The sequence below is a fragment of the Copidosoma floridanum genome, unplaced genomic scaffold (genome assembly GCF_036245765.1).
Source record: "Copidosoma floridanum isolate Cflo_tuat_1 unplaced genomic scaffold, Cflo_Japanese_pri ptg000040l, whole genome shotgun sequence".
NCBI lineage: Eukaryota > Metazoa > Arthropoda > Insecta > Hymenoptera > Encyrtidae > Copidosoma > Copidosoma floridanum.
The window spans coordinates 7,165,487-7,176,612 of NW_028321917.1; the positions used below are offsets into that span (position 1 = coordinate 7,165,487).

At 38.8% G+C, this 11,126-nt stretch overlaps 1 protein-coding gene across 1 annotated transcript in view; it reads left to right on the plus strand.

Moving 5' to 3' along the window:
- The window catches only part of LOC106645929 (synaptic vesicle glycoprotein 2C), an 83,948-nt gene extending 73,342 nt beyond the window's left edge, over nt 1-10,606 (plus strand). Inside the window, exons 2-12 of the mRNA XM_089597837.1 lie at nt 629-1,058; nt 3,773-3,920; nt 4,472-4,652; nt 4,741-5,062; nt 5,135-5,293; nt 5,384-5,472; nt 5,556-5,720; nt 5,791-5,910; nt 5,986-6,206; nt 6,283-6,445; nt 6,522-10,606. Coding sequence (XP_089453963.1) covers nt 645-1,058; nt 3,773-3,920; nt 4,472-4,652; nt 4,741-5,062; nt 5,135-5,293; nt 5,384-5,472; nt 5,556-5,720; nt 5,791-5,910; nt 5,986-6,206; nt 6,283-6,445; nt 6,522-6,705 — 2,166 coding nt within the window. The 5' untranslated portion in view covers nt 629-644 and the 3' untranslated portion in view covers nt 6,706-10,606. The remainder of the gene's footprint in view (nt 1-628; nt 1,059-3,772; nt 3,921-4,471; nt 4,653-4,740; nt 5,063-5,134; nt 5,294-5,383; nt 5,473-5,555; nt 5,721-5,790; nt 5,911-5,985; nt 6,207-6,282; nt 6,446-6,521) is intronic.
- The last annotated feature ends 520 nt before the right edge of the window (nt 10,607-11,126 follow it).

Below are 11,126 nucleotides of genomic sequence, written 5' to 3' on the forward strand. Positions count from 1 at the left end.
AAAACTACTACCTGGCTCGGTCGATTGTTACGGGAGTGATGTTTTACATTGATTCAAAGAGTAAAATTATAAATAGTTTACTCTTCTGGATCCTTTTTTAAAATGGGAAATTCGTTTGAGACAAAGCTGCACCAATTTTTCAAGAAAATGAAATGATGAAAAAGAAAGAGTGAGCCTAATTCAACGTAAACACTTGATGAGTCTTGTACTCAGTATCATCTGAATAGAGTTGAAAAAATTACAAACTTCACTCGTGCATATCCAATGATACATTATAGTGCGATACATTGATAATCATCCCTTAATACTTAGTTTGTGATCAACTTAATGTGTATAAGGGTAAATGACCCAATTACTGCGTACTCGTCAGTAAGAAAAATATGAAAAACAGACTGAATGGATAATTCGTATACTCAGACATTGTAACACGTTCGGGTATTAATAATAACATTCAGTCCACAACCATATTTTACATCATGAGTTGTACATAATTGTTAAACTAAATTTGATTTTCAACGAATCTAACAAAACTTTACAGTGGTAATTTTCCGCAGTAATTGGGTCATTTACTCCTAAGTACTACTATAGGACAGTTTAACCGTTGAAAATCGAAACCCCGTCGTTCCAGATGACTCGCGGCAGCGATGCCCTCGTCGGAGGAGGAAAGCCTGTGGCTCGTGGGCAGCGAAGCCGGCGCTCAGCCGCAGCACCACCGTCCCGGGGAGCCGCACCATCCACCGGGTCCCAACCAGCGGCCCAGCCAGACCGGGTCCACTAGGTCGTCCGGCCACCTGCTCTACACCGAGGAGATGCAGCAACAGCAGGCATCAAGCCACGGCTCGGCAAACATAGCGCCACCGACCTCCGGCGCCCCTCCGCCCTCCAGGTCCTCGTCCCAGCGCCAGGCCACCCGCAACAACGGCAACGCGATGGGCGGCGCCAACGGCAACCCCGACAATATGCAGGCTTCCTGCGGGGACTCGGCCGAGCACGATCTCATCGACGGCGCCACCGATGCCACTCTCCTCTCGCAGTTTCACGAGGACGCCATCAAACAGGTATTTCATTTTTTTTTTTTTTCATCCCCCTACCAACCGTACATGGTGGGTAACCCCGTACCCCTAAGGGGAAAATCGTTTGCGAAAATAACGTGGTAGCAACGCATCTTACAGCTTTGTAGATCAGGGGAAACGACATTATTAATATATACCTACGCGATCGGTATGGTTCGATTGCAACGTTTTTTTACGATTTTGATGCAGTAAAGTTTTTTACTTCTTTTGAAAATTTGTGTGAATAATGAAATCGGCTAAGCGATATACACATCCCTTGTACCGATTCAGCTGTCCTGACAACGCGCGTTGCTTCGAATTTTAACAACTTTGCGTGTTTAATTAGCTTTTTGGTGCCATTGTAAAATCGCGGCGTCGTACCGATCGCTTTGACCCTCACTCGATTTAGTAGGGGTTACCGATTTTAACGATTCACATGTAGGAACATGTAGGATTTGCAGCAGAGACTTTCACTCGTCGTTGCATCTTCTTTGTCGACATTGCGAGCACATCTTAAGACTTGGGCTTTGAGCATCGAGATTGGGAAAAAGATCGGTTACGGGATTTGACCGAGATTGCCCGCGATCGTTTTGTAGTCGTCAAAACCCTTTCGCGAACTCCCGCCCGCAGCTAAAAGTCAAAAAAACCGATCAACTTGAATTTGATCGAAAAAAAAAAAAAAAAAAAAAAGAGAATCGGTAAAGTGCGCCCAAAGACCGGCAGCCGAGCTTGCGTTCGCGTTCGGAGTGAAAACTCGTCGAGAGCAAGCGAGGCGAATGAAAAGTGATGCGGTCTTTAGTTAGTCGTGGGTAGGTACACATACTACACAGTCATAGAGGTGACGCATTCTCGTGTGTATTGGGGAAAACAACGAGAGCTCTCAGATCCACCCGCACCGCAGGTTGCAGGGTCGGTCGAAGGAATAAACAGTGTACCCGCGTGTATATGCGGGTCGTAGGCGCGCGTGAGTGTAGGTTCGCACAGTCACGGAATATAATAAGAGGATTATTATTTGTACAGCCGACTCCTGTTGCTGATGGATGCTCGTGACATAATTTATACGCTCGATCGTCTGCTCGTGAAAACAACTTCTGCATTTGTAATGTATATGAAGCGTCGTGTCACACATACTGCATGGAGTCTTCCATCATTTTCTCTCATCCTCGAGTGTTGACGTACAGTTGTAGCACGTCGTCTAGATAATAATTGAGCATCGGGAGTGTTTTTGTTTGTTTGTTTTTTTTTTTTTACTTTTCAATGACGTGCGTTTTATTTCATGAGATTCGACATGTGCGTGCAGCAGAGCTCAGTGCACTGTGAGGGGCCAAACGGGGGTGGTGAGGGCAAAAAACCGGCTCTGCTGATGGTGAATTGGGGATGCTGTACTTACAATGCCGTCTTGACAATCAGTGTACCACCAGCTGTGATCGGTACCGTGTAGTGTTTTGACAAGTCGATATGGTGCGTGGATACAAGTGTAGTTTTTGAAAAAAAAAAAAAAAAAAAAAAAAACGCCATGGAGGAAATAATCGAGGATCCCAACAGTAGAGCCAAGATACCGGCTGACAATCTGCCACCCGTTACCTATCTGTCAGCTGTAAATATCATTTTTTCATTTTTTTCCCATCAATTTTGTAGTTTTATTCGTTTACGATTTCGCACAAAGGTGAGATGATATTACGCTTCAGTTTAAGGTTACGAAAACAGCGCGCGTATGTGTGCGAAAAGTTGTCTGCTGGAAGGGGCCTTTTTTTGCTTAATTAAAAACTGTAATTTCATGTTTTGTCGTTTAATATCCGTGTTGACGCTGCAGACTTATTTGTTTCTCATACGTATATAATCGGGTTAAAAAAAAAAGAAATTGTTAATAAAAGATTATTTTAATTGTATTGTATTGTACATCAGATAAAAAAATAATATAAAATAACTAAAAATGATCATCTTTGCGGATACCTTTTGTACCAATCGATCTCGCGAACAAAAAAAAACGAACAATAAGTATTAAGTAGTTTCAATAATAACTTGTGAAAGATAATTGTGAATACACAAGTTTTATTAGTTCTCTCAAATCTAAACTTTATACACTGTTTTTATATTTTATTTATTTTTAATTTATTGTTTAAAATATTTATCACCAATTGGATGAAATTATTTTCGCTTGGGTATACATCACTAACGAGTTCTTAATATAATTTCAATCCTTTCAAATAGTTTAGGTGTGTAATAAAACAAACGACCGATTGCAGGAGTTCGTCGTAATGTATTAATATTCGTCAATTAAATATTCAAACAAATAAAAAATGTTCGATTTCATACGAAAAATTTATTTCTATTTCTTACAGTTTTACAATAAAACAACCTGGTACAGTATTTTTTTTTTTTCTTTTGTGCCAATTTAAAAATGAATCGAAATTATCAGCAAAGCAGCAATAACTGCTCACTGTACGTATACTGTACTTTATCCTAATCTGTCAATCAACGTAGTTCTTGAAGAAAAAAAAGAATCCCGTGGTGTATGCGTGACTCGCTGAAATGACATTTTAAAGATATTTATAGAATTAAAAAATTGTAGCGCAAAATTGAAAAACAACGCTCCACTGGGCTGTAGCCGGTCGAGAAACCAAGCGCTCGGAATAAGTTTTAATTCAACGCGAAGACGAATTAATTTTATCACAAAAGATTCCGACAAATGTGTGCATCTACAAAAAATGACTTTGCAGACCGGCGTTGGGAAGTTTCAATCGCTGGCGGCGCTCTACGTTGGACTCTGCCTCGCCGCCGACACGATCGAGTTCTTCGCTCTACCCTACATTCTTCCGAGCGCAGAGGTCGAACTGTGCATCGAGGACAGTGAAAAAGGATGGCTAGGTACAAACGAGAAGGGAGTCGTTAACATTTTTCAAACAATGGCCATTTTCGGAGGAAAAATCTAAAGCGTCCTCCTGCCTCTCTTGGTCAAGGTTCGGGGAAAGAAAGCGCTACCTCGGAAATCCTTGCTGCAACGAGAGTATCATTTTTAACTTTGACTTGGAAAAACTCTTATTTGGATGAAAGAGCATAAATTAAAGAAAAGTATAATAATATCTGTTTAGACAACAAAAAGATGCTTATTTTGAAATTCAAAGGGTTTAATTATTTGACAACAATTTCGAATTGTTTTCATTAAATTTTACAAACGACGAAGTGTATGATAATTGCAAAAAAAGGCAAAATTGATATGGAAAACCAAGGAATCATGGTACACTCGTTGAAAAAAGTTCTCTTACCGAGACTAAGATGAAAATTCAAAGAACACCCGTGACTCTCCAATTTGTACTTTCTTTTCGCCGAACCGTGGACTTTGACACAGTTATAAAAATGACCCATAAAGTTCCAAACAACTCTTATGCCAACTCAACCGATGCCCAACTAAATTCCAGGTAACATAACTCTCCTGGGGCTGGCGATCGGCGGCATATTCTGGGGCGGCCTGGGCGACCGTCTCGGCCGGAGAAGATCCCTGCTGACGGCCATGTCCGTCCACGCCCTGTTCAGCGGCGTCGCCACGTTCATGCCCACCTACGGCACCTTCATGACCACCAGGTTCTGCTCGGCCATCGGGTAACTACCCCTCCTAACACCCAAACGCAAAAATGCCAATGTATATACACAATCTTTCCTCCCAAAAAAAAAAAAACAACAACAACAGGGTCGGGGGAGCGTTGCCTCTGGCCTACACCTACCTGGCCGAGTGCTGCCCGCACTCGAGTCGCTCCAAGTGGACGGGCATGCTGGTGGGAGCGTCGGCCCTCGGAGGAGTCTACGCCGCCCTGCTCGCCTGGGCTGTTGTCCCGACGACCGGCGAAATGGTCGTCCTTGAGAACAAGGAGCACTTTAGCGCCTGGCATCGCTTCCTCATGTTCTGCTGCCTGCCCGCCTTCTCCGCCACCGTGGGCCTGATATTCCTGCCCGAGAGCCCGCGGTACCTGGTCGAGGTCGGCCGGGACGTCGAGGCCATGATGGTTTACCAGGTAGGCGCGCACCCCCCGTCCCTCCTCGTCGTCGTCCCTCGTTTCATTCGGCTTGGTTTTGTTTGTCGCTAGAAAATTTACAAGAAAAACAATGCACAAAGGACCGCCGGGGCGCAGTACCAGCTCTCCGAACTGGAGCTTCCGAACAAAAGGCCGCGGGGCTTGGGACCCCCCACGCCGGATAATCACAACACGAGCGTCCTGGCCGGCATCATGTGTTCCATCAAGAAGGTACTTATACAGTACTAAATTATACATGTTACTTGTACTGGAAAAAAAAAAAAAAAAAAAAAAATCTAATGCTAATTCATTTGTCGTTAGTTCTGGAGTACATTTGTGAGCGTGTTCAGCGATCCGTACCTCAAAGGCACGATAGCCCTCGCGATCATGTGGTCAGCCACGGCTTTTGGGTAAAATATGGCCTTTCAATTGTTTGTCCTTATGGTGTGGGTCACCTCACGTGGATCATTTTTTTTTTTTTTCTCTCCATCAGGTTGTTTGGACTGATGGTTTGGTGTCCCGAGTACATAAAGTACCTGCGCACCTTGGAGTACAATTCCCACACCAAGAGACTCGTCGGCAAAGAGTACGTGAACCAAACGTTCGCCGGCTCGTTGGAAAACGTCCAATACAAGGACACGAGGTTTCAAAACTGCAAGTAAGAATCTACTACATCCAATGGACGCGTCGAATCAATTTTTCCAAAAAAAAAAAACTCATATTTCCAGATTCCACAAGCTAGTCATCAGTCACGTGGACTTTGACAACTGCACCTTCCAGTCGGTCGACTTTAGCAACATAAGGTCCAGCAAGACGCACTTCATCGACAGCGTGATCGTCGACTCAAAGTGAGCAACTTTCCCTTTCCACCCTCTATACCTTAAAAAAAAGTAAAAAGTCATAAACAATTACTCTGGTCCAAGGTTCGTCGACACGGATCTCTCCTCGCAAGTGTTCACCAGATGCAAGCTGGAGAACAACACGAAGCTCAGCCTCAGCGGGCCCTGTCCCACCTTGGATCTCGATTACAACATCTACATCGAGGAAGTGATACACAGTCACCTGGCCGCCCAGCTGACCATTGTGCCGGCCGCCGTGCTGGCTGGCCTAGTGCTCACGACCGCCAAGCGCTCCATGACGATAGGTTTGCACTGAGATATGCCTCCATGTACAATCACTGATGCGCTTGACGTGAAAATAATAATCACCGCTCGTTCCAGGCTCGTCGTTGTTTTTATCTTCCATTGTTTCGCTCTGCCTACTGCTGGTTGGCGCCAACAGCACGGCCGTTCTCGGATTCGAGGCCGGCTTCGTGGCGCTCCTCGCGTTCACCGTGACCGGTTTGATTGTCCTGACGATCGAGTTCTATCCGGCTCATTTGAGGTGAGTGGTTAACTTTGAAAAAAAATTAAAAAAAAAACAAGAATGAAATTGTCAACGACCGAGCGCCGTTTTGCAGATGCACTGGTTTCGGGATTATGGCGGCCTGCGTCAAAGTGTCGGCACTTACGGCGACGATAGTCTACCAGATGCTCATCGGTGTGACCCTGGTCGTGCCGGCGCTGCTCACCGCGGTCGTGCTGCTCGTCGGTAGTCTTGGCATAGGCCACATTAGATCTGAGCTCAACGTGGGGACCGTTTGAAGCGTATAGAAGAGGGATTTTTGTGTGAGATTAGACAACAACAAGCATCCAATGGGCTGTACTGAAAAATCATCTGCTGCGACGCGTGAGTAGTTTGTATTTGCAGTTACAATGGACGAAACATCAGTGGGTGTCTCGAGGGTCTTTTGGAGATTCAAAGGGTCGGTTCTTTGTCTATATTCTTATTCTTCTCATTTTTGAGGACCAAAGTGTTATTTAAGACGCGATCAAACGACGATGTGTTTACCTTTCGATTATCCGTGTGATTTTATCTTGAAATATGTGTTTGAAATAGTATACCATATAAAATATCCAATTAGAAAACCCATCTCTCGTTCACGGAAGCCATGCGCTCGCACTGCAATCGTCAGCGCACTGAAATAATTAAGTTTGAGGAAGAAAAAAAGTCCTACTGATATGTATCTACAGAAAAATACTCATTTATAATTAAATACTAAAAACATAAAAATAAGCTTGTTTCTTGCTCCGAGACGGGAGAAAGCGTGCTTTAATAATAATAACCTTATGCTTCTTAGTTTTCAAATTTGAGATTGTGTATTGCGAGTGGGTGTCTTGGGTGAGAAAAGTTACAATCACGAATCGAAATTGTGGTAATATCGAGTGGTGGTGGTACCTGTACATCCAAGTTTTGGGATTTTAACTCAAGAACCTAAGTACACCGGGAGCTTACAATAACAATGTATGAGGGTAGGAGGACGAGGGCCGCTAACGTCGAAGAGCCTATACTCGCAGTTTCCAAAATTCATCACCTCATGTTAAATTTACATTATAAAGTAAAATTGATTGAGCTCAAATCACAATAGATAAATACATCATGAATGCCACGATATGCGTTACCCTAGAGAAATTTAAATTTAAACTTTATATTTATGAAGTGTCGTGAAAGTTTTGTGGAAAACAAAAAATTTTAATCATGTTTTTGCGGCTTGAAAAGCCTAAAAAAAAGGTTTTTAAACGTATGAAACGAAGAGAAAGGTTAAAGATAAATAAAGTAGTGTCACGAAAGTATGGATGAGATAATAAGACGCACATCGGTGAATAAGAAAATTACAAGGTAATACAAATGATAGTGTGGATACTTTCTTACTGAAGATGGAAGTTCGGGTGACAAAGTCGAACTAGTTAGGTACATTAAAAGTTACACGCTTTAAAAATCCATACAGAATTTTGAAACAACATTTTTAATACACATGCATTTATACATATATGTGTCGCTTCTATATTCGAACTGTTATTATGAGACAATCGAAAGACTATTTTAATATTCCAATAAAGTTTTTTTCCAAATTTTATTTGACACTCTATGTTATAGAAACAAGAATATTTCCGTGTGGTAATTTATCTCAAAATTTTCGTACCGTTGCGAATTTAAATACGTATTAAAATGAAATAACTGCTAGAAGTTAAAAAAAAAAAAGCACCGTCAATCCAGATAAAAGTAGTTAATAATATTATGATATTAAAAGTAATGGAGTACGATGTATTTACTACAATGCCGTGAATGCTTATTCTTTCGGAGGAAAATTTTCGGCACCCATTGAAATATGCCAAATATTTATTGGGAACATTGGAGATAGTTTAAACTTTTCACACGATTTCCAAAATGATTTTGGTAAAAATTCGTTTGTGTTGTTTTTTCGCATAAAAAATTTACTGGCTGTACTGAAAAAAATTCTTGGTATAAATTTCAAGTGTAATATTGTTCATGATGTTTTTTCATATCTAATCGTATTGTACAAGAATTTGCGAGGTATGATTGATTAAAAATTTCGAACTCACAAGTCTCCATGTCATTTGTAACGTAATTTTCCTGATTTTAATGTCTTGAACCACTGCGTTGTGTCACGTATTTTAACTGTAACGTCGTAAAAATAACGTTTACATGTGCTGACGTCGAATAATTACTTCTGCTTTGCGGAAAACTAATTTTATTTTAATAACTGTTTCAAAAAATATATTCTACAATCGTTTATGTGAAATTTTAAAACTTAAATGTTCCTTAAAATTGAAAAAATTAAATACCGAAGAAAAATGTCTCTAAGAACTTGAAAAAAAAAAAAACCAAGTTTTGGTCACTGTTATGGAATTTTTAGGGTGTAGAAAAACTCTATGATTCTCGTATGATGTAACATAGAGGCTGTCGATTTAATGACTAGTGTAAAATGTTATGGCACAAGCGGCTTTAAAACTATGGGTACCTATATACTATTAACAGTTGTAGCTGTGCGCTATAATATTTTATTCAAAATATACCGTTAAAATAAAAACCACTCCACGATTGATAAAATTTAAGAAGTTAGTGTGGGTAAAATCGACTTTCACGCCATGTAAAATATACACACGTTACTCGTAATGAGCTTAAGTATACCTACATGCATACATTTAAAAAAATATTGTATATGTATTAAGATTGATTTTTAGTATTAATGTTTGTATAGTTTTGTGATAATTTATAAAATTATGTAACAGTAACATGTATGGCACAATAATACGAAACCACATGAGTATGGATACAAGTTTTAAAAAAAGGGAACGACTAAGCAAAGTAGAACAATTCAGTGCTTTATAAAGACGGAAATTATCCGACCTAAATTAATGACTCAATTTACGTAGTTTTTTCCAAATCTATTCAACAATTGTAAATTTTTGTGTACGCAAACGTATCGATCGCACTACTGTGACATTATCTCTCCCATAAGCACGTTGTACTACGCATACATACAAAAATTGATCATTTAAAAAGTCTCTTTTCACTTTTAAACAAGTTATTCGGTAAATTTCGTGTGCTTCCAAAAATTAGTATTTAAGTATATTATGTATAATACTGCATCAGCAGTTACTTCGGGATCTGCAAAATTTAGCAACGACTACAGTGATAATCTCATGCCTACACCGTCTGTATCACCTACAATCGATTACCTACTATGAGATTTTAAACCGATCGTGATGTCGGTAATTTATTGTTGATTAGTTTGACCATTTCATTGATCTACTTTGCTTACTTGTACCAATTCTTAGCGTATTGAAATTCATAACGATTACACAAATCATTTGTATAGCTTGATTACACAGACACAAATCAACAATGAACATGAAATACTTATATATTGTGTAAAAAAAAATTATTTTTTAAGATAAACCTTTGTGATACTAAAAAAAAGTTGATAAAACGAAGAAAAAATACCAACGCCTTTTTTATAACGTTCAAACCATGTAATGATTTAGTGCATCACATTTTGTAAACGTTTGGTATAATACATTTGTCAAGTTATTGTGTCGAGCGCATGAGTGTTTTTTTGTATGAAAGAAAAATTATTTCCTTGTATTAAATCTAACTAGATTTAATTTAGTATACAAAGAGATACTCATCCATAGCGTAACAAAATCTGAAAGTGACTGTGAACGTGCGTTTTCAATGATAATCTTAGTTTGAGTTAAAGTATATAAGACTTTTCTCCGTTAACGTTTAGAGTTAAAATCGAAAAATGTAAACTGTAAATTTTAAGTATACGTACATACTCATTTAGAGATTACAAGTAAAAAAAAGTAATGTTAAAAGTCAGGGTTGCCATATGTATATGTTTGTCAAGTGACTACTGATAGAAAAGTTTCTTTGAGCAAGTTATAATGATGTTTTTTATGTAATAGTTTTAAAAAATCGTACCTTTTAAAGCATATTACTCTCACAACTTAATTTTTCAACTCTTATACCTAAAACAAAGTGTATATATAATATGTATATGTTTCTTAACGACTTTTCAACAAAATAAAAAAGTTTTTTATACTAAAAAAATTATCATACTTTATTTTCGTACAGCAATATTAAAAAAAAAAAAATACAAAAATTTTTCAGTAACTCGTCCAACTCTTGAGCACTTATTTTTCGTATTTTTACAAGTCTCGTATTTTCCATTTGATAAATAAGAAATAAGAGCTTCAAAGAAACTTTTTTTTTAAATCTCACGTTACGATGTTAAATCATCTTTTTCCTGGTCTACAATGGATTCAGAGGATTTTGTCAATTTAAATATTTTTTTTTTTAACCATCCATTGTGTACTTACCTAAACGATAGTGCACTACATATAACTAATACAATGTGACTTTTGTGAAATCGTCTCGAGATGTCACGAGATTAGGAAAATAAAGAAAAAAAAAACACGATATCAAAAATGTAAACGTTTCCTTTTGTTTCTTGTTGCATGAAGCACAACAATCATAATTGTTAATCATTATTAATCACACTACTGATGATCCTATTGTATATTACACGACGTGTAATATTAGTTTTTGTATGATAATAAATAATAAATGGAATATGATTGTAAATACATATACGAAAATCAAGATTAACAAATGTCCTTTTTTTCTTGTTATTCGTAAACCATTCAATTATTTAGGC